General features: G+C 48.4%; 12 protein-coding genes across 12 annotated transcripts; 4 read left to right on the top strand and 8 right to left on the bottom strand.

Moving 5' to 3' along the window:
• Positions 1-194: 194 nt before the first annotated feature.
• FSUBG_2815 (cyclopropane-fatty-acyl-phospholipid synthase) lies at positions 195-962 on the bottom strand (the record flags this gene model as incomplete). Its single annotated transcript, XM_036680629.1, has 1 exon — positions 195-962. One exon carries the CDS (start codon positions 960-962, stop codon positions 195-197), a length of 768 nt encoding a protein of 255 aa, XP_036541671.1.
• A 2,065-nt stretch (positions 963-3,027) lies between these two features.
• FSUBG_2814 (multprotein bridging factor 1) lies at positions 3,028-3,534 on the top strand (the record flags this gene model as incomplete). Its single annotated transcript, XM_036680628.1, has 2 exons — positions 3,028-3,183; positions 3,232-3,534. The coding sequence occupies 2 exons, from the start codon at positions 3,028-3,030 to the stop codon at positions 3,532-3,534; spliced, it is 459 nt and encodes a 152-aa protein (XP_036541670.1).
• An 844-nt stretch (positions 3,535-4,378) lies between these two features.
• On the bottom strand, positions 4,379-5,424 carry FSUBG_2813 (coatomer epsilon subunit; the record flags this gene model as incomplete). Its single annotated transcript, XM_036680627.1, has 4 exons — positions 4,379-4,487; positions 4,545-4,783; positions 4,831-4,973; positions 5,031-5,424. The coding sequence occupies 4 exons, from the start codon at positions 5,422-5,424 to the stop codon at positions 4,379-4,381; spliced, it is 885 nt and encodes a 294-aa protein (XP_036541669.1).
• Positions 5,425-5,620: 196 nt separating this feature from the next.
• Positions 5,621-6,537, top strand: FSUBG_2812 (60S ribosomal protein L44; the record flags this gene model as incomplete). Its single annotated transcript, XM_036680626.1, has 4 exons — positions 5,621-5,691; positions 5,743-5,934; positions 6,142-6,444; positions 6,498-6,537. 4 exons carry the CDS (start codon positions 5,621-5,623, stop codon positions 6,535-6,537), a joined length of 606 nt encoding a protein of 201 aa, XP_036541668.1.
• Positions 6,538-6,879: 342 nt separating this feature from the next.
• FSUBG_2811 (ureidoglycolate hydrolase) lies at positions 6,880-7,950 on the bottom strand (the record flags this gene model as incomplete). Its single annotated transcript, XM_036680625.1, has 3 exons — positions 6,880-7,490; positions 7,542-7,785; positions 7,831-7,950. 3 exons carry the CDS (start codon positions 7,948-7,950, stop codon positions 6,880-6,882), a joined length of 975 nt encoding a protein of 324 aa, XP_036541667.1.
• Positions 7,951-8,379: 429 nt separating this feature from the next.
• Positions 8,380-9,123, bottom strand: FSUBG_2810 (ureidoglycolate hydrolase; the record flags this gene model as incomplete). Its single annotated transcript, XM_036680624.1, has 1 exon — positions 8,380-9,123. One exon carries the CDS (start codon positions 9,121-9,123, stop codon positions 8,380-8,382), a length of 744 nt encoding a protein of 247 aa, XP_036541666.1.
• A 643-nt stretch (positions 9,124-9,766) lies between these two features.
• FSUBG_2809 (cellobiose dehydrogenase) lies at positions 9,767-11,342 on the bottom strand (the record flags this gene model as incomplete). Its single annotated transcript, XM_036680622.1, has 3 exons — positions 9,767-10,130; positions 10,180-10,367; positions 10,416-11,342. 3 exons carry the CDS (start codon positions 11,340-11,342, stop codon positions 9,767-9,769), a joined length of 1,479 nt encoding a protein of 492 aa, XP_036541665.1.
• A 1,443-nt stretch (positions 11,343-12,785) lies between these two features.
• Positions 12,786-13,759, bottom strand: FSUBG_2808 (plc-like phosphodiesterase TIM beta alpha-barrel domain protein; the record flags this gene model as incomplete). The annotated part of the gene is made up of 3 exons (XM_036680621.1): positions 12,786-12,860; positions 12,916-13,208; positions 13,258-13,759. The coding sequence occupies 3 exons, from the start codon at positions 13,757-13,759 to the stop codon at positions 12,786-12,788; spliced, it is 870 nt and encodes a 289-aa protein (XP_036541664.1).
• Positions 13,760-14,660: 901 nt separating this feature from the next.
• On the top strand, positions 14,661-15,790 carry FSUBG_2807 (chaperone DNAJ; the record flags this gene model as incomplete). The annotated part of the gene is made up of 2 exons (XM_036680620.1): positions 14,661-14,705; positions 14,756-15,790. The coding sequence occupies 2 exons, from the start codon at positions 14,661-14,663 to the stop codon at positions 15,788-15,790; spliced, it is 1,080 nt and encodes a 359-aa protein (XP_036541663.1).
• Positions 15,791-16,032: 242 nt separating this feature from the next.
• On the bottom strand, positions 16,033-17,830 carry FSUBG_2806 (major facilitator superfamily transporter; the record flags this gene model as incomplete). Its single annotated transcript, XM_036680619.1, has 2 exons — positions 16,033-17,504; positions 17,554-17,830. The coding sequence occupies 2 exons, from the start codon at positions 17,828-17,830 to the stop codon at positions 16,033-16,035; spliced, it is 1,749 nt and encodes a 582-aa protein (XP_036541662.1).
• Positions 17,831-19,800: 1,970 nt separating this feature from the next.
• Positions 19,801-20,355, bottom strand: FSUBG_2805 (transcriptional Coactivator p15 family; the record flags this gene model as incomplete). The annotated part of the gene is made up of 3 exons (XM_036680618.1): positions 19,801-20,007; positions 20,060-20,164; positions 20,221-20,355. The coding sequence occupies 3 exons, from the start codon at positions 20,353-20,355 to the stop codon at positions 19,801-19,803; spliced, it is 447 nt and encodes a 148-aa protein (XP_036541661.1).
• Positions 20,356-21,468: 1,113 nt separating this feature from the next.
• On the top strand, positions 21,469-24,738 carry FSUBG_2804 (PX domain protein; the record flags this gene model as incomplete). Its single annotated transcript, XM_036680617.1, has 1 exon — positions 21,469-24,738. One exon carries the CDS (start codon positions 21,469-21,471, stop codon positions 24,736-24,738), a length of 3,270 nt encoding a protein of 1,089 aa, XP_036541660.1.
• Between the last annotated feature and the right edge of the window lie 224 nt (positions 24,739-24,962).

Here is a 24,962-nt window from a genome sequence, read left to right as displayed (position 1 = left end):
CTTAACTCGTCGTTGGTTTATTATAGCCTGTTCTGAAATCGTCTCTCAATCGTATCAATATCAGTTGACCCGGACGTATGGTGTAAGCAGGATGTTGACCCGTGAATGATGGGTGGGCTTTTTGACCGAATTTCCTGTTCTTCATCAATAAGGGACCGGCGCTTCCCATACTTCTGTCCATGAGATTATGAGTATCATGAGAAGCCCAGGATGGTCTGCGTAATGAGTAATGCCAGCACCCATGAGACAACCAATCTTCCCATGAGCTCCATCATGCTAAGCAGGCTGACGCTGCTCATAGCAATACGATCAGCCACAAAGAGGCGGACCACAGACCTCAAATACGCGCTTTTGAGTTCTTTATCTCCTTGTTCAAGAACAAAGGCATCCATTGATGAAATTCGAAACTTCCGGATATCAATGCCCTTCACTGAGGACAAATGTCCGTTGGTAGACGTCAATGGTCTCTCAATCTTATCAGGCCGGCGTCTGAGGCTTTTGATGAGCTGAAAGAGCATATAGTCAAGCAGATTGGAAGCATGAATAGGTGGAGAACCCTTCTTCAAAAAAACCCTCGTCAGCTGTTCCGGCTTGTCAGTCCAAAGGGTACAGCTTTCAGCCACCTCGCAAAAGATGGCCTCAGAATCATGCGCATAGTAAACGAAGCGTGAATAGAAGATTGGCGACAACACTTTGACTTTGATCTCGCAACTAGAGTCTTCAGGGCCGCATGTGGAGGATGAGATGAATGTCTGCTCAGACACTTCAGCATCTCCCCCTGGTGTGTATAGAATAGTGACAGGGGCGGTTGATTGTTGGACAAGATACTTCAAGTATTCACGAAATACTTGCTCAAGAGTTTTCTCAATCCACTTAGCTGAACGTCCTGTTCTTTCCTTGTAAGGTTCAGGTCGATACCAGAAATGAAGATTATGTTTGAAGAAGAGGATGGTTGATTGCATCATGAATCGAGGAAGAATGGCTAGAACCGAACCTAACCAGCTTAATAAGAAACCAATCTGCCCTAAATTGCTTATTTTGTCGGAGTCAATAGCTTTGCCTTCAGAGAGCAAAGTCGCAAGAAGGTTCGGCTCGTCTTCTGACGAAGAGAGGGTGATAGAGATATCAAGTCCTCGAAATCCTTCCATTCCAGGCCTAAGTGGATCTTTGGCAAGTATAGAGTATGATTCCCTTCGCGAGTTGAAAGGCGAAACATGAAACCTCTTTCGCCATGTCGTTTTTATTTGAGCGCGCTGAAGTCCATGGTCGTTCTGGGCCATGTTCATGACACGATCTTCTTCTTCTTTCTGTGATTCTCCCACGATAAGATAGGATTGCCTTTCCCTGAAAATATTGTTCATCTCCAGAATGATTGCTTCAAGGACCTTGTCCGATGAGTAGAGAAACCAGAAGGTTGCCGGATTAAAGCGAAAGCCTCGGAGCTGTGCAGTAGTAACGAGATAGGCATATGGATATTGCGAAGCATCAATACCCTACGCCTGTCAGTTTGAGTTCGACTGTCAGTTGGCGTAGCAAACCTCGGACCCCAGATATGCATCCAATTTTCCACGCAAGCCATTATCGGAGCGTATGCGTTGCAGGTGATCTGCTGGACAAATCTCAAACAAGGCTGAGAATCCGAATAATTGTGTGAACCAAAGCCATGGACCGTGAGCATTTTCAAATCTAATTCCATTGGTGTTATCCGAGACCCCTATCGGGATGCCAAGCATGAGGTATGGATAAGAAAAAGAATGTTTCTGGGGATATAACCTCTGGTGAGTTATTCGAGCAGGAATTAACAGTGGATGAGCAGCGCCAGCAGTGGGATTGACCTTGCGGTTGACAATCCACCTTGAGACGCAGTAGCCAACTAGAGTTATCCCGCATATTGCAAAGGCGGCATCCGTGATGTACTGTAAGTTGACGTGACTTAAAAGCGAGGTCATCACAGAAGCATGCCTCCAAGCGACAAAGCCTAGGGTAAGCAGAATATCGAATCTCTCTGCAAGTACAAGATATACCCAAGCTTTAGCCAAGATGGCAAAAAGATCCCACCATCTCTTCAAGAATACATCAACCAAGTCTGCAGCGAGGACGGCCGGTAGAAGCGGCGATCCATCGAACAAGCCGTCCATAGACAAGCCAGGGGTCGATGATGCATCTCTGTTTCAAAAGGCGTAAAGATGAAAATACATCAGCTTGGCGGGTGAGTGATGCAAGAGAAAAGGCAAATGAGGACTGAAGCACCAGACCTTGGAGGTCTTTTGTTCAAATATCTACGAAGGAAGTCCGAGGTTAACCTGCCCATCAAGGTACTGACTGTAGTTAGCATTACGGGATGGACATTTTATCGACACACTAGCCAGTAAGCATTTGAGCTCCAAGGATTTGTCCCGTCATTAGTCATCATATCAGGAACGACGGAATATTTACGAGTCTATAGGTAGTAGCTAGGTAGTGTAAGATAAATGAGCACGAGAGCAGGTCAGTTGTCAGGCACGTCAGGTCCCGCTTCATCGTCATTGAATCTTTTCACTCAGTCAGACCGGACCCATCTTGCATCAGCACCGACATAGGCGTCTCCGTGCCCCGTCTAAAAAAAGGGTTCCCCGGTCCCGTCCAGAAAGTCTAGCACCTTCTATGAGCTGCACATGGGCCACCAGTGGCGGTGCGAATGAAAATTAGCACGCAGACGTCTGGCCGCACTGTTATCTCCAGGGCTTGGTAACCAAATCCGAGGCAGCCTTACCACGGGAGTAACAAGGCGCATGCAAAGAGAGGCCACCGATGCACGGTGCCAATTATAGTCCCCCGCCGATTGACTCAGTGACCCAAGGCCAGGCCTAAAACCCCTCCGCCCATTCCATCACCATCCCCATAAATTCTTTGTCGGCCAGAACTTCAGCTTAATCTATATTCCATTCTTACATACACAACAAACAACACACCTTTCACATCGTCACATCGAGTCAAATCTCGCTTTAAAACACACATATTCTTTTGACAAACCTTCATATCTTCAAAATGGATGACTGGGATACCGCCACCAAGATTGGTAGCCGCACCCGTGGCTCTGGCGCCGCCCAGCGAGAGACTGTTGTTCGAGGAAAGGCTGCTCTGAACGCTGCCCAACGAGCTGGCGGCCTCACTACCGAGAAGAAGTACTCCTCTGCCAATGCCGTACGTACAGAAATCGTCTCTTTGTAACACACATTAACGATTTCGTAGGGCTCTGCACCAGAGGGTCAGCGTATGACAAAGGTCGATCGATCCGACGACATCATCAAGCCCAACACCATCGGCAAGACTGTTGGCGATGTTATCTCCAAGGCTCGTCAGCAAGTTGAGCCCAAGATGACACAGAAGGATCTCGCTACCCGATGCAACACCACCCAGGCTATCGTAGCCGACTTCGAGCGAGGCACTGCCGCCCCCGATCAGAAAGTGCTTGGCGCCATGGAACGAGTGCTCAATGTCAAGCTGCGAGGCAGCGACATTGGCGCTCCCAAGTTCCCCAACAAGAAGAAATGAGCAATTGCGTCCAATGCTTAGACAAAAGATTTTGTAAGATGGCTTCAGTGCCGAGTCGAGCGTTAGCGAATGATGATGACATCTTGGTTGGGAAATTCGGGAGTTTCGTGTGGGCCGTCATGATGCTTTATGACATGGGTACATGAGACTTGTTCTCTTTTCATCACGGGGTTTAGGATTGACGGCATAGAAAGAATTGACGGGCCCTTTTCTGAAATGGATGCTCTAGTCTCTGAACTTTTGAGCGAGGGAATACACCTGCTCACCCGAATAAATTATCTCCTGGTGCATTCTGAACCTGTTTTAGCAACGCATCCTGTTCCTGGATGCTACCAGCGAAGGAGGACCTAGCAATGTAGACACCTAACTGATAGGTATCCCGACTTGTGTTTCGCGACGATATCATGGATAAAATATGTTTGGAGATTCAATAGCTTGAGAACATTCAATGGTCACTCGCCTCATGGCTTCGTCCTTTAGCCAATGGTCCAAAAGAAGGTCTATCTCGCCCAAAGTGGTCTCCAGAACCAGGCCAGATCTTGCAAGGATAGCTTGCCCCATACCCAACGAACACCCTTCATGTAGAAGGTTAAGAATTACAAGTCCACACACAAGTGGCTGTACATGCTTTTGCTGGTGTTAAATTTAATTCTTTGCAGTAATAGGTCCGGATATATTTTGATGATCCCCGCTCTCCCGATGTTGCGTTTCTGTGACTCGAACGTGCTGTCGGTTAACATGGTAAAATACGTTCCAGACCTCAATAATCATTGCCAAGGGGGTCCAATCCTTTATGAATAATGCGCCCGCCATTAATTTTAGCAATTCATACGCCTAGTCCAAATCATGCCGACACCTTGGGGCTATACTTTGTGGCAGCCTTATCAAAAAGAGCGCTCTTCTCTTCCAAGTCGGCCAAGTATTGATGGTTAGGCTTGACGCTCTTCAACTTCCTATAGTAGATATTAGTACAAGTCTTTTCAAAATTGGAATCAGACAACGGGACTGACTGCGCGAATTCATCGGACTGGTTACCGGAAATGACATTGAGAACCAGCAGATTGGCAATCGCATCGGCATTATTAGCGTCCTTCTCCAGGGCCTGTTCAAGAGCAGCTTGGGCTTCTTCTGTTCGGCCGAGGTGCAATTCGCAGACAGCTTGCGAGACAAGACTTCGAACTGATGAGGTCGAGGGAGCTTGGGCAAGCTCCTCAAAGACGTAGAACGCCTGCTGGTACTTCTCACCACCCTGCACCTTCTCAGTGAATGTACTTCCCGAATATGTAGAACACTTACGACTCTTAATCCAACCCACGACTCGGCCAAGTTGACCAAGAGACTATCTTGAGCCCATCGCCTTGCGGCAGATACTTCTTTGAGGGCGAGGTCGGTTCGGTTTTGTTGCAGATGGATCTGGACGATAAGAGAGACAGCATCGACTGAATAATAGCGGTCAGCGGCATTCTAAGCGTCATCCAGCCTCTGGGTGATCTTACGGCTTCCCTGATGTTGAGTGAGAAGAGCAAGAGCCTCTTCAGATCTTCCGGCAGCTTGGAGAACCGTTCCACCGATAACCTGGACCGTTGTGTTGTCGGCAGCTGAAGAGGCCAGCTTCTCGATCGTCTCCACCGCAGAATCGGCCTTGCCCAAGTTGAACTGAGCAAGAGCACCCAGAGCCTGGAGCTCAGGCTGAGGATCACCCTTCACATCATCGAGAACATCTTCTGCCTGTCCGAGAGCTAATCGAGCTCGAAGGACGAGAATGCGCGCGGGCAGAGCGTTGTCAGGGGAGAAGGAAGAGGTATCAAAGTCAATGACTTCCTGATACTGGCCCTGGTGGAAATGGTTGTGAATGTTGATTAATTCACCTTCGGTCGAGTAGGGGTCCATTTTGGTTAACACTTTAGAAACGTCTTTTGTATGCGGATAACTGTTGTCCCTGAAAATGTCCCTTGAGAACACCTTGGATGCGCTCAAGATCCCGATGGAATGGTGGGGCCGGTCGTAGTCTGTCCTTTCCATCAGCGTGGGGTGAGACCCACGGTACGTACCTTCACCTTCGCCTCACCGAGATGAGGCGCCAATCATGGTTGCCCTGGATCTCAGGCGTCAAATGTGGCTGATGCAAGCGAGTGCCACACCGCCCGATGGGGCTAGGTAGGGTCGGCTGCCCACAAAGTGAGAAATCACACCAAAACCTCAATTTAGCCAGTCTTTGGAACTTGCATCACCAAACACACCCAAAGAACGGCACCGTACATCGTCGTCAAAATGGTACGTCGCTGCAGCCCAAGACCTCATTGCCAGCATCAACAATATCACCATCGTATTGTTGAGAATGCAATGCCGTTATCTCAAGCTATTCGACTTCGCGCGCACCATGACAGTCACTGGGAGAAAGTGGGATGAATTTTCGGAGCAACATGAAGGGACACGAATTCGAAACGACCACGTCCAACCTCGAACCGACGATACTTGTTGAAGGAGTCCCTTTTGCGCCCTTGGGGCCCTTTCCGACGATTCAATCTTTCTCTCAAACTGTCTTGGGGCCGTGCGACTCGATATGCTGAGATCTGGACAGAGGTCTTGACCCTCGAACATCACCAGATGGCTAACATTCTGGCTCCTACAGGTCAACATTCCCAAGACCCGAAACACCTACTGCAAGGGCAAGGAGTGCCGCAAGCACACCCAGCACAAGGTCACCCAGTACAAGGCTGGCAAGGCCTCCCTATTCGCCCAGGGTAAGCGCCGATACGACCGCAAGCAGTCCGGTTATGGTGGTCAGACCAAGCCTGTCTTCCACAAGAAGGCCAAGACTACCAAGAAGGTCGTTCTGCGATTGGAGTGTGTCAAGTGCAAGACCAAGCTCCAGCTGGCGCTGAAGCGATGCAAGCACTTCGAGCTTGGGTACGTGATCTCTTGGTTCCATGGACTTTGCGATATACTGACATTGAAAACAGTGGTGACAAGAAGACGAAGGGTGCTGCTCTGGTTTTCTAAGTGCTTTGTGTTTGGGGTCTCAGGGTCACCATTTCTATGCTTACCTCGACGGCATTTGGGCATCATGGATGGACACAGGCGAAAGGAGGTACACGCCCTCGATTTGAGGCATGTTTCATAGGGAACGAATGAAAAAAAAACTCTCTGTGTTGCACCAACACAAATTCTTGAAGCAAAGCACAGTAAGGTGCATCCATGGTGATGAACCATTTTTCAAAGGTTGAGCCATTACCCCTCAACGTCAAGCGGGACAGGGCCCGTGAGTCATGGTTATGGTTGAGCAAGCTTCAAAAAAAAAAGCAACGATGTATCGGTCTATAGGTCTAAAGCTCTGATGCTATTCTAAAATCCTTCGCCCAGCATTATAGTCTTGCCGCCTCCATACCACAGTGTGCCATTTCGTGCATCCAGTCCTCTCTCGTGGCCGACTAGCCACTCACCAGCATTATACTCGGAGTCAGGACTATCCCAGACCTCCTTCTCTAGCCATGCATTGACCTCATCGATGGCCTTAACCCAGGCTGCCCTCTTCTCTGGCGTGTCATGATCATCGTGATTCAGATAGCGTCCAAGTGTGATGTGCGCACTGGGAACTTGATATCTTGACCCAACAACGACGCCGCTTTCCTGTACCTTGTCGTACACGTCGCGACGCAGATGGTGATATGTGTAATCGTCTCCCTGTGTGATCCCCTCTGTAATAACAGGCTCAGTGAGAGGAGGGGATAGTGCTGCTTCACCTGACGCGGGAAGAAATGAGAGGGCAAAAGCAGACAAATCATACGAAACCATAGGCTTGACAAGGCGAGATCTGTGACGATATGGGTAGTTCACAATGTCAGGGATAGCTGGTCTTAGAGTCGTTACAATGGCAGCAATCTCCTGGGGTGTTTTGGAAAATGCAACCTCGAGGGTTGTCAAATGCATCCTATGTGAAGGCATAAGCCAGACACCTTTTTAACGGTCAGTATATGCCAGCTGACTATGGAACTGAATCCTCTCACTAGGTGCGGCTTTCTTGAGCAACTCATTGACCTTGGAGGCTAAGCGGATAACGTGGTCTGGGGGTCTGGCCCAGATGACCAAACAGTTCCTATTGTCACGAAATCCCGGCTCTACAGTCGGATCTTCAAGCCGCAGGAGGGTCTGGTCAATAACCAGTTCCTTGAAATCAGAGGACAAAAACTTCTCCGCTTGCTGGCCGTTCCTCTTTGTCCGGTGGACAGAGTACAGAGTTTGGACCTCAGCCTGGTATTGTGAGTTTGGGAACAGGTTCGGATGGCAGTCACTTACCGGATCATCATTGCAGGCTTTGATGAGGGCGTTGTATGGGTTCTCGCCCGGCTCAAGCTGAATTCCAGAGAGATCCTCCAGCTTGTTGCGAGCCTCCGCCGCTTCAAATTGGGCTGTCATCTTGGCTCAGGATACAACACAGCTTGTTGTAACTGTCGACTGATTTACAATGTTACCCGGGATTCTGCAAGAATGATAGAATTGATGAACGCATAGCCCTAAGTGCCTATCTAGTCAAGCTACTTGTGAGAACAGTTTAAAAGACATCGTGGGATAGGAATGCACGATGACTAAGCTTTTGGCAACGTGGTTATGTATGGATCTGAGAACTATTATTATCATCGTATTATTACAATCACTATATTGGCCAACCTGAGCTTGTTCCATTCAAGATTAGCTGAAACATTAAAGCACAGTGGCTTCGCAACATACTATGTAGTCCTCAGGTAAATGAAGCATATATTTTAAATTGCATGCTCAGCTATCTCTACTCAGCCACTCTCCAGTTACGCATTGTGTGATCCTCAAATATCGTATGTCTTGGTTTAGCTACAGTTTGGCGGTAACGCTTCCGCGTCGCGGAACGCGGACTTTGATGTCAGGTTCTTTGGAGTCATGCCCCTCAAACGTGACGATCTGACAGTCTTGAATGTCAACGCCGGAGGAGAACTGAACAACTAGGAAATCCAACGTTGTCTCCTTTTTACCAAGAGCTACCATTGGAGCGTGCCATGTCCCAGCCGCATAAGTCACAGCCTGGCGGTCTGTTGCTACAAACGCGCGCAACCCCTTCAGATCAGGGAGACCTCTACCGGGTAGACCCTCTCCACTTGGTGTAGGTAGACCATCGTCTTGGGGAGATGGTGGCAGAGATGGGGCCACGATGACCAAGTAGCTTGAAGCGGTAGAAGCGAGTGGAGCAAAGGTTTGAGAAGTGAATGGGTGCCGTTCAAGAATGTTGACGGCGAACTCGCTCTGCGAAGCGTCATCGCTTCCAGGTGCCAAAGTTCTTGCTTCGCAGACGAATTGGCTCATGATCAGCCGGCCATTGCTGCTGGGAGCCTGCGAGAGGAGGTACTGAGGCTTGCTGACATCGGCATAGCGAATTGCTGTTCCTTGATTGGCAGTGGTGCCATTGTATGGGAGAGAACCACCTTCAGATGCGTGTCTTGATGGAAGAAGGCTTGGTCGTGGGTTGGAGACAACATCTCCAAATGGCGCGAATTCCTCTTGTGTCAGGGGAACCGCCCCGATACGGAGGCTCAGGTTTCCAACGTTAACTTTAATTGACATGGCTGCCGCTTCAGATGTGTTATGGTGACTGGATGTTGGAGAAGGAAAACTGTTAGCCTTGGTTGAGTTAATTTTCAGACGACGATGAGTTGAAGTAGGGCATCACGATCCGAGGTCGGCAAAACATCAGTCCAACTACCTACAGAACAACGTAAAGCAACCACCCCAAGTGTGACGAAAGATAGTACTCTTTTGAAAAGTTATGAGTTCCCGTCAGAAAAAAAAAGAGAGAGAAGAAAGAAGCTTGATACAGTATTTCTTTAAATGCTAGAAATGACTTTCAAGCTACCCTAAACCTCTAAATATCCTGATTCCTCTTATAAGACTCATATCGAGGCTGCATTCAACCATGTTCAGTGTAAGCGTGAGTTACTAATTTATTTTGATTATGTTCTTAGGTGAATACCTTGTGTTCGGCTAGGGTGGTAAGTCCGTTGTTATTCCATCCCACTTGACCTTGCAGCCAACAGTGTGTTATTTCCCAGTTTCAGGCCAGGCTGGCGTAGGTACCTAGACAACGTGTCACAGTCTCACTCTTTATCACCAATGTCGACCACCAATGTTTCGATCACTCATGTTATTCGTTTTATTGCATGAAAGCTAACATAAACGCCAACTCCAGTACCCAAATTCATCGTATTGATCAGAACTCCCTCGGTCGCTGCTCACGACCCAGGTTCAAATCCGCCTCGTCATCTTTGTCATTTGATTGCCATGGGGATGGTGATCGCAATGCAGGTGACATCTGGCCAAGCCCGGCCTGGTTCGATGGCGGTTGGTAACCTGGCGGAGGATCGGATGGATAACCCATGTGTTGGGGAGGAGGCTCCCGCCATGGCGGTGCACTGTATTGTTGAGGGCCAGCCAGACCAGGGCCACGGGGTCCAAGACGGCGCTTGTCCATGTATCGACGACCATAGATCAAGATGAGGCTGCTTATGCAGATAAAGATGATGAGAAGAGCGAGGAGCATGCCGAATTTTCTGTTCAGAGCAAAGGTGAAGCCGCTGATGTTGATTAGCGATGAGCAACCGATGTGTGTATGTGAAAACTTACAGGAAGGCGTTCAAAGTGCCTAGGAATAGAATGATTCGGCCAACCCAAAGATGAAACTTGCCGTACTTGGTTGGGGCCTGTGTTCTCCTGTACTGAGTATGGTGCATTACTCCTAGTCCAAACTGCCCAAGCAATAAGCCAGTGACGACGAATCCAATAATTTGGTGAGGATCATCAAAACTTCGAGACTATAACGTGTGAGAGCGATAGGCCTAGAATATCCGGGATATACTTACTCTTTGGTAATAGAAACTGTTCGCAACACCAATACCGAAACCTGCCAAGACACCCAGAGTCGCAATGGACTGATTCACAGCATGCCACTTGACCCAGCCTCCAGACCTTAGCAGAACAACGCCAATTGGCATGAGGAATATGATCGATAAGACCATAAAAACTCCGTGAAGCGGTGATGCCCAGTTTGGCTTGGCCTTCGTCGCGTAGATGAGCTCGGATCCAACATCCTTTGTTGAATCGCTAAGAGATGGTAGCTCGGATTCCCCGTGTGTTCGTTTGATGTCGAGGGAGAAACTGCCATATCCTGCATGATATTTCAAAGGTGCGTCCGTATCGTCACTGTAGTAATCCTCCTTTGGCCCAAAAGCGAACACGGCCTTGCTATCGTGATCGTAAACATCGAGGTATCCCTTCTGTCCACCATGTGATGGCCAACTGCGACATCCACTTTTGCAGCGAATCGTGGCCACCATGTGATCGTCGATAATTCCTGTGGTATTAAGGATTTCGTAATCCATCTCATCCCAATAATAAGGCTCGTAATGACCGTAGGCGAGTCGCGGGGAGAATGTAACATTGTTGGTGGTCCGGCTCTTGTAGACCATGAGGAATAGGGCTCCGGGCATATCCTCGCTTCCAAGGCCAACAGCGCCCCAGGATCGATTCTTCTTAACGCGGAGACTGAAGTATACTTCGGTGTTGGTGTTTTCGCCAATGTCAATCGCAAAGGCTACGTCTCCATCTGGGGAAACAAAGGTGGATTGACCACCTTCATCATTTTCTTTGGCAAAAGCGACTGGAAAGAGAGCTGCCGAGGAGTGCTTGTCAGCAGCAGTAAAAAAAGAGAAAGGATTTCGTCTTCCAGAAAAGAGGGCAAACTTACCTGCTGTCGCAGCCAGGGCATGCCCGAGCTTGCGAAGCAACATTGTATGGGTCTGGATGTGGGGGAAATATAAGATGATGGAGGAGAGAAAATAAAAGAGGGCGACGAGGGAGGAAGAAAGCCAGAGATACTAGAGGAAATCACAAATTGGATGCTAAATTGAGCATTTGCTTAAGGTTGGTAGGAAGATCAGGGAGACAAAGCCGGAAAAGGAGGCGCGCCACTAAGATGAGGTGTAGGTAGAATTGTACGAGGGGACGGCAAATGATGGAAGTGCGATGTTTACGTCGGCTGGGTTGCCAATAGATAACCAAATGAAGAGTGGATGTGAGATTGCAGGCTCAATCAGGAAAGTTAAGATTCCATTTTGTCTACTCTGTACTTAGGCTGTACAGAGTAGTCGGTCGACATATGGTCAAGATACTCATCTGCCTACTATGTACTACAGGCGTCATAAGCAAAAAGCCCAAGTGATTCAGATTTCGCATTCCGTCTATGAAAAGGGGCTCTTTGAGACTCTGACGAGGGCTCAAACATGTCTTATCTTAGTCCCGTGCAATACATTATCAGGAATCGCGTAGCTTTTCCTCTGATCATGCCGGTATTAGGACGCAGGCAAGTGAAGAATCTCCAAACTCGTATTCTGGGGTATCCATTACATTTAACTTTGTTTTTTGCGGGCCAGGTAAACAAAACGAGGCATCTGGCCGTTGAGTACCTAATAACGCTATTGGTCCAACGGATCCATTGTAATAGAGTTTGCTCAGGGGATGACTGCGCTAGCCAGGTACATGATCCCTGGATCCTCCCTCCCGTTATTCGCAGCCAAAAGCTACCAATCAACAGCTAGTCTTTACATACCGCTTTGCACTCTAGACCAACAACATAACAATACCATGCCAAAACAAACCACGATATGACGATCACAGCCCGACGGAATTATTCCAAGGTAAATATGCAAAAAGTTACATGCACGACCTGGGGAGCTAAGTCTTTGGGGATTCGAAGCAACTTCTGACATACCACGAACAGGTAGATGGAGTGAGGCATAAGCTATGAGAAGGAAAAAAAATTCAGGACCTTGATCCCCAACGACAAAAAGACCTAGGTAACTTAGCATGAATCTATGACATCTTTTGCTAAGTTCAAGATACCTTTTACTGAGTTTATTTTAACACCCTATATCAAGGTCTGATATTTTCTTACTCCCCGAGGATAGGCTAGAGCAATCATCCACTAAATGGCAGGATTGCACTGAGATCTGCTGATACCGGGGATTATCAGTACTGAGGGACGATACTGTTGGAATGGCAATGGACAAGTCTACCACTAAAACAATTACGCTGATAGTCAAGTAGCCCGTCCGACTGTGGCTGTTGGATCGCAGTGCGTGAATACAAGTCATACTGATCTGTAGATAGTTCGGTGGATTTACTGGAAGATGTCTGTCTACATGACTCTTAGTACGGCCTTCGTTTGCGAGGTTTCAACTGTGTGATCCTCGTAGACCATTCAGAGAAATCTGGGCGCCCATTGCCTCTCCAACGTTAGCCCAATCCAACTGTGAAATTCAGTTAGATACATATGTACTTTTATTAAGGTTATTCACCACTTACAAGAACGACATTCGGTCGCCTACCCCAGCTGCCCTCGCAAAGGTCTATCTGTCTTTGGATAGAATACTCTGAATTCGTCTTCTCTGTATCGATCTGATCTGGGAAGACAACGCCCAGGAGGTCGTGATTCAACATATGGTTCATGATCCCCATGAGTACGGTTGGATCCCCCTTCTCCGGCCGGTCAACCTCGCAGGTTGGAAACGAGGGGTCAGTTTCACCGAATGGAGTCTCCCAGAAATAGTCGAACTCATCGAGTATGTAGTCAACTCTGCTCTCATCCATGTAGTAATCTACAATAGTTAGTGAGCTCAAGAAACGAAGAAATACAATAAGGCATACCCATAAATACAATAAGCCGAGTTCCATCGTCAAGTAGCTCTTGCAGAGTTGGCCACTCGTCTCGAGAAAGCCTCTTCTGGGGACGAAATACAAGGTCTTTTAGACCTGCACTGCTGAAAGCTTCATCGAACTTTTCAATCGGTATGGCGTCATTGTTCGTCAGTAGTATCGTCACGACCTCATCTGGGTTCGTTCTGACCCATTCTGATATCTCTCCTAGATAGTTATGCAATGGTCCAGCGTCCAGTTGCCAGCAGTAAGTGTGGCACATCTGTATAACACCATTCTTTTCTCGTGTCTGAGCCTGCAAGAATCGTACGCCTAGATTGAGTTGTTCTGAGACCGAGATGTATTGGTTGTGAACCGGAAACTCTCCAACAAAAGCGCTGTTATGCGCCCCAATGAAAGTGATGTCCGAATATTTTCGCCCGCAAAGTTCATTGTGACCATTGCAGGCTGCTAAAACTGCCGTAGCAAACGCCAATATCAATGAAGCTCGCATGGCCAAACAAAAACAAAAAACAGAAAGGTAGTGTCTGGGGAAACTGGGAGTGAAAGCAGAACCCCCCCAGAGGAAGCTTAAGGCTATATATGTGACATTATCTTCAACTTTAAATTACCACACTCATGGCTGCCAGCATGTTGCTTCAAGCCTTCGCAGCCATAAATCATAATCAATAAGGTTACCTTTAGGCTACAGCATCTCAAGTAACTCTAGCTATAAAAAGCCCGACTGTAGAGTCTGCGACTCCATGCGCAAGAAAGAGTTTTTGTCCGAAAGTCAAAGAGTCGTTCGGCGGGCAAAACGAAGCTATAGTTAATTAGATAGAATTCGCCTGACTAAGCATATTCACCCCGTGAAATGATGACTGATGTAAAGGCAACAAACAGTAGTTTCAACAGTGTGGTAAGAAGTGATCCTAAGTTTGATGGTTTACCCACGACTCACGAGAGATGACTGCATTTAGACACTGAAACGGGGATCAACGTCTAAACCAGGCGCTAAACTATTTATAGCGGTCATTGTGTAAGGGCGAGCATATGACACAGGCATTCAAGATTTTTATATTTCCGTACTATGTCAGAAAGTGCTTGCAGAAGAATTAGAAGGTTAGTAGATAATTAAAGCTGAAGAGCCATGGGCGCAGTGACAAAGAAATGGCTTCGGCTTGTAAGACTCTAGACCCACTCTGACGCACTGTAAAGGTAGCTCGAAACACCAACTAACAATTGCCAGCGCGAGCCTTTGCAGCTTCCTTGCTACGGTACAATCTGGCCACATCAAGTACCAACCGACACAGGTATTCTCAACTTGGTTGATGCCCGAAATTTTCTTGCTCTTCAACACACTCACATCTAATTCCGAAAGTCACTAAACGTCTACCAATGATCCGCTGCCCACCATGTCTGGCTATTTGTCTATGCTAGGTTGGGCCTTTCTCCCAAATGTTTGAGATTCGTTCTTGGGGACTTGCTTGACCTGCTAACCGCTTCATAGCTTGCAACAGGATGGCTCCAGTCCATCTATTATGGCTTTACCATTCGCGCCGGCGATCCCAAGCCTGCCCCTGGCTCTGCCCGCTACAACTCGCATCGACGCACCATACATATCCTCGTTGTCGCTGCCTACCTCTGCTACACAATCTTCGAAGCGGACTATGAACAGCGCCGTATATCCTCATACTATGCAGATCTCAGAGTGCCACTCGATGCTGCTGATCGCGAGATCAAGACGCGCTTCCGTCGCTTGGCTGCCATGCACCACCCAGACAAAGCAGGCAAGGACGCAGGCGATTCTGCTGCCTTCTTCATGCACCTAAAGGTTGCTAGTGATACGCTACAAGATACCGCCAAAAGATTTGCATATGAACGCTTCGGACCTGAGATTGCGCGGTGGCAGAAATGCGTTACTATCAGAGATTATGTTACTCGTGGTGTTGTCTCCGGCATCCTGCCTCACTACGTTGTGGCTGCCGCATCAATTTACATTCTGGGCTTATTTGGCTATATGGAGTTTGGTAAATACTACCGGTGGCTAGTTCTGATTGCCCTTTGCGTATTCGAGCTCCATGCCGTAACACGTCCAGACTTTCCACCCTTTGTCAATGCCATCAACGCCGTCCTTCTCCGATTTACATCTTCGCCACCATATTTACCTTTCCAGATCATCTCTCTCGCCCGGAGACTCACGATCACTTTCTACATTGCTCTGAACCAAATAGGGCCTCTCATTGCATTCATGATCACCGGGCCAGAAAAGTCTGAGGAAGACGACCAAAAGGCTATGAGACAAAGTCTAGATCGCCTTGAAATGTTGACAAAGCAACTTGACGGAGATGCTGTACGACTATTGGATATGGAAATGGCTCCCTTCAAGGGCGACAATGATGCAACGTCCAATCTACAGGGCAAGATGAGGGAGTGGCTTGTACAGAATACTATTAGAGCTGACCCTATGGTTAGAGATGCTATGGGAATGTCACTGAGGAAGAGGAGAGTTGATGCACCAGCAGGTGCAAAAGGTAACAGATAGACAAACCTTATCGATATCTATTGTACTTTTCAAATAATCACTAGTTAATCTGTGCTCTATGCAGACAACTTTATAGCATGAAATACAAAGCACTGCCAAACCCCGTTGTAAATGACATCAGAAATGCAAGTTATACCCAAGACCACTCTTTGACTCCAGGTCGTTAGTATGCGTGTGTTGTAACAAAGGTTATGCGGTGCCTATTATGCTCGCGGGACCGCACTTAGTTGAAAGTTGAGGACTCAAAGTCGTGAAGCTCCTCTTGTCTCGATGGGAATGAGACAAATGCCAATAAAAGCCAACAAAATAAGGACTGCAGACATGATAATAGGTGTAGTAGCACCATCGCCAGGAACGGTAGCGGCAATGATAGGTGCCATGAGGCCAGTAATGCGGTTCAGGAAGCTAGCCACGCCGGTACCAGCGCCTCGAACAGGAGCAGGGAATATCTCAGGTGTGAAGGCGTACAGAACACCGTACATAATGTTTTGGGCGAAAGCCTCAACACAAGACATTAGTAGTTGGGCAGTTGATGTAGTGCCGTAGAAGACAAAGAGGAAAAGGAACACCGCGGAGAGGAGGGTGGAACTGGCAAGCGTTCCTCGACGGCCGAGGAAGGGTGACGGATGATCAACGAGGTATGCGGCGAGAAGAGAACCGGGGACGCCCATGACAGAGGCGATGGCGTAGTTGCGGTACGTGTCTGATGAGATGGTGTCTGTTTCAGACTGCATGCTACCCGATGCTTCGTTCTGCGCTCGAGCAAAGTATTGAGGAAGGAAGGCATTGAAGAGGGGATATCCCATGCCGATCGTAGCCCAGCAGAACCAAATCAAAGAAGTTGCCATGCCGAGGGTCTTGTTCTGGAATAGAGGTCGCAGACGCTCTCCGGAGAATGACTGGAGCTTCTCGCGGAGGAAACCCATAGTCGATGGAGCAGGAATCTTCTTCTCTGCAACATGGGCTAGATCCTCGCCATCCTCACAAGCAACCAAGTCGAGAAGCTCCGAAGTAAGCCAAGTCTTGGTACCATTACGGTATGCTAAACCATGGATGACAGCCACTGCCTCATGTTGGCGACCCTTGTTGAGAAGGAACTTGGGTGACTCGAAGAGATGAAAGACGAAGAATCGGACAACAAACATGGCGAAAGTAACAATGCCGATGGTGACAATGAAGTATCGCCAACCTTGCTCAACTGGCCAGTTGCCGATAAAGTACCATGCAATGAGAGATGAGACAAGTTGTCCAAAGGGCCACCAGACGGACAGCAGAGTGAGCAAAGCGCTGGAAGCATCAGGGAGAAATTCCAGGAAGAGGGCACCATCAACAGGAAGATTGCCGCCGACGCCGAAACCAAGGGCACCGAAGAAGAAGCAAACACTGCCCCAGCTTTGGGCATAAGCGGACATAATGCCAAAGACACTGGTAATAAGCAAGGTAGTGTTGAAGGCGATGCGACGACCAAGGAAATCGGACCCAATCCCCCAGAAAAAACTCCCGATCGATAGACCGACGAACAGGGCGCTGGTTGTGTATCGAACTGTCTTTTCATCGACACCGAATTCTCCTGACAGAGACGGCAGACAGAGGGAAACTCCCTGCATCCAAAGGTTGTCGGCAAACCATCCGCATCCACAGAGAACGAACAACTGCCAGTTATAACTGCCCATGCCGATGTCTCCAATTGCCTTATTCATGAGCTTTGATTTGACTGAAACCTCGTTAGCTTATAATACAGCCGTCTTAATTGTGGCACTCACTCTCATATGTCGTCCATTGACCTCGTCGCCCTTCTCTCATTTCTTTGCGAAGACCATCTACCGTATACTCAGCAGCATCACCTCCAAGCATGCCCTCGCGTTCTTCTTTCATCTCCAAATCATCCATCTCACCCTCCTCCCGCGTTTCTCCATGACCGGTGCCCTTCGCTTTAGCCGCTTGGCTGTAAAGATGAGCTTCGTCCAGTGGTACCAAGACGCCGATATAGTCATCCACTGACTCGACGTACCCAGAGCCTAGACGCCATGAAATGCGCATTTCAGAAGCTGGCACTTGAAACAGCAAGATGATTATAACTTTAATAGCACGAACATAAAACAAGTTTGAATATTTTGAGACACACGCGATGCTGCCGCTCACGCACGAGAGACAACTTGGATTTGAGAGATGAGATAAACCCGTGGCTTGAAGGTTGATAAAAAAGAGCTTGAACAGAAAGGATTATAACGGGTTGTTGTTAAGCTGCGTCACTGAGCGGAGGAGCCGATCGTGAGTTCCGGTAGCTTTGTTAAGAGCAGAAAGCTGTAAAAGAAAAACCTCGCGTAAAACAAATAAAACAAAGAATGACCAGAGTGATAATAATGTATGAATCAACAAAAGAAAACAAGGGATTCAATTGTACAGTTGATGAGAGGGTGAAACAAGGCACAGACTTGGAGATGAGAGCCGAAATAGGAGGCCGTAGGTCCAATTTTTGCTGGGTCCAGGGGCTTAGGAGGCGCCAAAGCCGGGCATCCATCAGCATCATCACCCATTTCCATCTCCCGTTCTTTGGGGGCTTGGCATCAGGACTTGTGTTACCGCCATGATCTTGTATAGCACTCGTAATGTTCCTGATAATAAGGCATTTCTTGAAACATGGCATTGTGTCTTTCCCCAAGAAAACTACCAATGAAGCAGCTACTCAATACTCCGTAAGTCTCTCTGGGTTCTATAACTTCTGATAAGGACTGCAATGCAAGGGAAACCTCAAAGAGACCAATGTTGATAGTCTGGATACGGAATACAGTGGCTAGAGTGGCTGGCTACTGGCTGGATCACCATTGCCAGGCCACAGCCGACATTGCCGTGCTGGAAAGTCGCTGATCAACTTCATGATACTTGGTTGAAGCGCTGAGTGAGCGGGCGCAGTCATTTTCCATTCAAGTTCCAGACCTGTTACTTTCTCCTAATTATAACAGTGGAATTGTTCCAGACTCTTGACATTTATTGAATTGGAATGAGAACTTTGATAGGCGAATGTTTACTGCTAAACTTTGGATTGTAAGTCCTTATCGAGGACAAGCTAGCTTGTCGGGAATAAAGCTTGCGCGTCGATCCGCCCCTTTCGAGATTTGAAACTACCTTGGTAAGAAAGCATGGGCTTATCTCTCTGTACCTAGTATACATAAGAATTCTCGTCCCCAGGAACCATCCGCATATTAAGCCTATCTACCAGCTGTATTCAAATCTTGAGTTATGTTTTTGCCACGGACTGCGTCGAAGTTCCAAAAGCGTACAGTTCCCATTCATTGGCATCGGATGGTCTCCCGACAGTATTCCCTGCAATGGAAGGATGACAGAGCCTCACTGATCTCAGAGTGACTAGGCAAGGAGTGCAACTTGGGAATTGGAATATTGCGAATCCATAGTTGCTAAAGCTGCGCCACCCCGTATGATTGCGATAGTCCGAACGGCTGAGCGATAACCCGGTGTGACATACATATTTCCATCTTACAAATATGTAGTTTTGCTTGTTCACCCCTTCGTATAAGCTACTAATATTTCATATTCGCCAGACTCTTGCTGCAGATAAATCCCCCATGACCACATGGCTTTACCTTGATAAAGCGGGGCTTTGCCGTCAATGTAAATATTGGCTTCAATGTATTTCAATAAAGCTTATCTGCTGCATAGCCAGTCCAAGTCTTTCGCTATCCTAGATATTGTGGTTAACTTGAATTGCCTTGCTTGCATGGTGTTCTTCATTAGGATCATTCGGGATTTCATGTCCGCGCCATTAACCTTGATCATATTACTATCACTCTCGTTACTTTGCTGAAATCTATCATTCTGACATAGAGCCAGAAGGTGATCCCATACACGAATCACCGATTGGGCCCCACGGGCGTGACGGCCGCGACTCCAAAAACTCCATGCGTGGTATACATAGTGCTAACACAAGCCCAACTCGTGGGCGAAAAGATGTTGGAAAGAAAATTCGACAAGAAAATGCCAGATACGCCCCTCTAGTCCTCTTCCTCGCTGGTGGTCTCAATGTTCGCCTTTGGTGACTTCTTCCGCTCTTTCTTAGCCTTGGCAGCTGGAATCAGAGCAGTATCAGGCTCGTCTGCGACGTCACCCTCAACTAGGAGACCCTTGGCGCGAAGAGCAGCATTGATCTGTGGAACAGCCTTAAGGAAAGCATTGTACTGCTCGATGGAAAGCGAGATACCCTATCCAACTAATCAGTGAGATGTCCAAGATGAATGAAACCTCCAGATATACCTTCTTGCCAGGTAAAGTCTTGCCATCCTTATCATAGTACTCGCGAATATTGACAAATGTTTTCTTGCTGAAGTCTGATACACCAACACGGCGCTTGTTTGAGAGCTGGACACGTCCTGTTAGCGCTCGAGCCCAACGGTAGATGCTTCGAACTCGCGTACCTCCCAGAATGGATTTCCATCATCATCTTTACCATCCGACTCAACTGATGTTCCACTCTTGACTCTTTTAGAAACAGTCTCGGGCTCACTGTCAGAATCGGCAGCGCGTTTTTTGGCAGCAGATGTACGGGCCATTTTGAAAATCGCAAAAGTCTTTTCAAGAGTTGGACACTCTGATACTGTTTCGTTGAAAGTTGTTTGAGATGTCTTGTCACTTTCGGCTTGAAAGTTGAGCTTGAACTAGACTGGCCTCCCAGGTAGCCTGTTGGAGACGCGATTGGAAGCTACGCGCGATGTGACACCAATGCACGTGATATATCAAAATTGGATCCACTCGGCAAACCATCTCAGGTTACGTATTGGATCCTATCATACCTCCGTGAACTTTCCGGCTCAACTGCTAAAACTCATTGGATGTCGCATTCTAGCTTGATATCTTGGGTTTGGCTGTTCAGGTTCAGGATTAACCCTCTCTCGTCACCTCGGATATTCACTCAAGTTTTCACCATCTTACATCAAGTAAATTAGAGATCGACCGATCACGTCAAGGCGGCCTAGGGTACATAAACCTGGCAAGGTTAATCAAACGAAACAAGACATCACATAAGAAAGATTGGACGCCGTAACTCTACAGTGGAGATAAATCAGGGGCAGCATTAGACTTTGTTGCCGTTTTTAGTGCACGATGGCAGTTGAAGCCCACTATTTTGTGACACGGACCGCACCAGCATGAACTTGTTGCCTCGATTTTGGGTGATAGAAAGATTCGAGCAAAGTTAGGATGAAATTGGCGTGCCGTCTTACAAGCCTATTTTATCAAGCTTTCTCTCCAGTACTTGGCCGCAGCCCTACCCTGAGGTTTAGGGGCCATGACCCCTGAAGACTTGAAGACAAGCAATTCCAATGCTCGGCAATTTGAGGCTAAAAAAGCCCACCTGGCACCTCCGACACGCGACACCAACTAGTTATTGCGCCTGCTGTAATTCGGCCACATCCATTACCCCCAGCGTTCCAGACAAATTCCAAACCTTGCACGATTCCTTCATTTCATTCCCTACTTTTATCTAATCTACTGTTTTGCTCCTTTTACTCTCGGGTTCACCTTTCTTCACGTTTTCCATCTAACTCTATTTCCACTGGCTATGCGTACGGGAGCTCGCCTGAGTTCCAGTGTCTTCTTCGTTCGTTAGGAGAGTTGCAACCTCTGGGTTGTGTACCGAAACAACCCTCGACAGCCCTCCATTCCCCATGAGTTCAACCGCATTCCCCAACCAGAATGCGCCCCAGCCAGGTGCTTCCCTTACGAACCCGCCAAAGCCGAAGGCTATAGCTCTCAATGGATCTCCGTTGCCTACACTTTCACAGACACAAGACGACAAGCCGCTGTTAACAGATAAGCCATCAGATGCAAATGATCTCGTCAGCAAGATGGCTACAACAAACGACATAATGAGCTCTGAAAACCCCGTTACGAATTCTACGAGAACCGAAACGATCAATACAAGAACTGCAACTGAAGATAGTACTCCAATTGCAAAGGCCATTCATTTCTTTGCTACAGCGACTCCAGAGTCACTCGCCGGCGTCGCAGTTGGTTTCGCTGCCTTCACATACTTCACTATGGGACGCTTGGGTCTCGTCCTAATCGGCGCTTTGGGCGGAGTTGCCGGATTCATTTCATGGGAAGCGCGTAACCCAGAGCTCGCCAAAGCTGTACGAGGAGAGCGAGGGATCGACGTTATAGATAGGCTTCTAGAGGTCAGAAACAACCAAACAGGAGAGAAGCGCGAAGACCGCAGCGATGATGAAGAGCCGGCTCTGAAAAATTTCGACGAGTTCCGGCCAGAGACCCGTGAGGCACTCGGAGGCCTTGTCGATGCTATTGTCAGGGACTATGTCAAGTGGTGGTACAGTCCGATTGTTCCGACTGACCACTCGTTTCCTTTGGCGTGTCGCAAGACGCTCACATCTTACCTTCTCTCCGTTTCTAGCCACCTGAGCCGAAAGCGACCTGCGGATGCCTTTCTCGATCTTCTTACCAATTCGTCCTCCATTATCATCGTGTTCATGTCTGAGCTCGCATCCGCTTTCTCCGAACTTCCTCCAGATAGTAGTATGACTGCTGCCGACGCCGTTTACAACTACCTGGCATCCAACCCCGACTGCCATTTGGCCAATCTCTTGAATCAACGTCAGCAAGCGTCAAAATTCAAAATGGTGGCCGAGGACCTTCTTGGTTTCCTGGACCGAAACGCGTACAACTGCGACCCCGCCCGGGTTTTCTTGCGTGAGATCCTCGCGAACTCGGTTCTTGAAAATACACTACATACCTGCAGCCAAGCCGACTGGATTAATGGATGGATCGTATACTTGCTTGAAGCTGGCGAACCAAACCTAAATCAGGCTATCGATGTTGGCATGCAACGGGCCCCGGAATCGAGTGTGGCGGCAACTAACGTCTTTGCGGATTTGGATGGAAATGTCGGAAATATTGGGATCGCCAAGCCAGGGCGAAGCTCTTTGGAGACTGAAAGGGCTCGGCGCAAGGAACCCCTTGGCCACAAGAAGAAGTTGAGCAAGGCTGAGGAAGAGATGGATGAAGCCATGCAAGAGATGAAACGCATGAACGAGATGATTGCCGAAGAAGAAGCACGACGAAAACGCGCGTCGGTGGTTTCTTTTCACGATTCACCAAAGGATTCGAACAATGCTGAGAAAAGGTTGTCTGGTGCGCCAGATCTTTCAGCTGCTACGAAACATGATGTGCCTCTGCCATCGGCGACATCAACGGAAGGGTTCTCATCAAAGAGTGACATCGTCCAAACTCCTGTCACACCTCGATCGCCAATGGATTCTTCCAGCCCTGAGTCGTCCCCTCGTCGATCAGACGGCACTCGCTTCACTAGCTTCGATCAAATTGTACCACCAGGACAAGTGGCAGATGAAGGAGAAGAGGATGCCCCTAAGAGAGCTCCTCTGACCCTTCACAATGCCACAATAACTCTCCACGATGATACCCCTGGCGAGCCAAACAGAATTCGCAGCAAACCTAACTGGGACTACTGGGTGCAGGTTGAGCCGTCAGCTACTGCGTACCCTGGATGGATGATCGTACGAAGATACGCAGATTTTGAAACCCTGCATGAAATCCTTAGACGAATTGCCAACATTTCTGGTGCAACTGCTTTCACCGAGCTTCATAAAGATTTGCCTGACTGGAAGCTTCACACTCGCGAATCTCTGCGCGGTGAACTGGAGAGGTACCTACGAGATGCCTGTTGGTACCAGAGCTTAGCCGAAAGCGAAGGCATGAAGCGATTCCTCGAAAAGTCAAAGGGGCATACCCACAGCGAATCCAAAGCAGGCTTTGGATGGGAAACCATGGGTAAGGGTATGTTGGATGCCCTGACATCAGGGCCCAAGGGTGCTATGGAGGGTGGCAAGAGTCTCGTGGGTGGTGTCACTGGAGTTTTTGGAAGTACCTTTTCTGGTCTTAGCAGGAAATCTACCCAGTCAGTAGATCTGACGGCTAACTCTAGCCGGCTTTCGATCTCGACACCTCCCAGCCAACTAAGCGGCGTAAGATCTCCCGTCCGCTCTGCGAGAGATAGCATGGATAGCCAACGCTCGTCTATTGTATCATTACAGCCAGGGAAAATGCCACCCATGGAGCGTCGTCCTAGTTATCAGTCGCAAAGTGAGTCGGATGCGGACATTCGCGCCAGCCGTTCGGAATGTAAAGAGTCTGCTTCAGCGTCAGCGAGTGCTCTTCCTAGTCGGGAGCATAGCCGTGCACCTAGCCTTGCTCAGCTGCGATCCCCATCAGCTGTTAGCTTGGACTTCACAAAACTTCCGCCTCCTCCCGATCAGATCGCGGACGACTATAGTTTGCCTGAAGGCAATATTGATATTCAGAGTGCAAAGGGACAGCAGGACCGCAAGGGCTCCCAGCAAATCCCAACACCTCCCCCTTCGGTGACTGACGGCAAGAGGGCGTCTTTGAAGCCTGGTAAACAGTATACCCCTCTGTCAGAGCCCGAGACTCGTGTTGCGGTTGAACTCCTGTTCGCTGTCATCAACGAGATGTACACCCTGTCATCGGCGTGGAATATTCGACGGACTCTTCTTGCGGCTGCAAAATCCTTCCTCCTACGTCCTGGCAACCCGTCTCTCTTGACTGTCCAGTCACTGATTCAGAAATCCGTCATTGATGCCAATACATCGGACTCAGGCATCGCGGAACAGCTTCGCAAGATACGAGAAAATATGATGCCAACAGAGCACGAGCTCGCAGGCTGGCCAGCTGAGCTCACAGCCGATGAGAAGGAGAAGCTACGCGTCAAAGCCCGCCGACTGCTAATTCAGAGTGGTCTTCCAGCTGCTCTGATGGGTGTCATGGGCCAGGCGGCGACCGGGGAAGCACTTGGCCGAGTCTTTGACTGTCTGCAGATTGAGGAGGTGGCAAGAGGACTTCTCTTTGGCTTGATCTTACAGGTTGTTCGAATTGTGACGCACTAGAGAGTTGGTACGAGTAATATTTAATGTGATGGGACAACATGAACGGTGTTTGGTGCTTCGGGGCTGGCTCATCTCACGAAGTGCACGGTGGAATGTACGAATTTTTGAAAGGACAACAACAGGCAACGGAATGGAGCAAAGGAATTGATGGTTCTCTTCGCTCCTGCACAAGGGGCAAGCATCTTGTAATGATAGATATGCAGACGGGAAAGACCTAGATGGTC

Source organism: Fusarium subglutinans (genome assembly GCF_013396075.1).
Source record: "Fusarium subglutinans strain NRRL 66333 chromosome Unknown NRRL66333_c0000025, whole genome shotgun sequence".
Lineage (NCBI taxonomy): Eukaryota > Fungi > Ascomycota > Sordariomycetes > Hypocreales > Nectriaceae > Fusarium > Fusarium subglutinans.
Note: the sequence above shows the minus strand (reverse complement) of the source record. Positions and strands in the feature narration are given on the sequence as shown.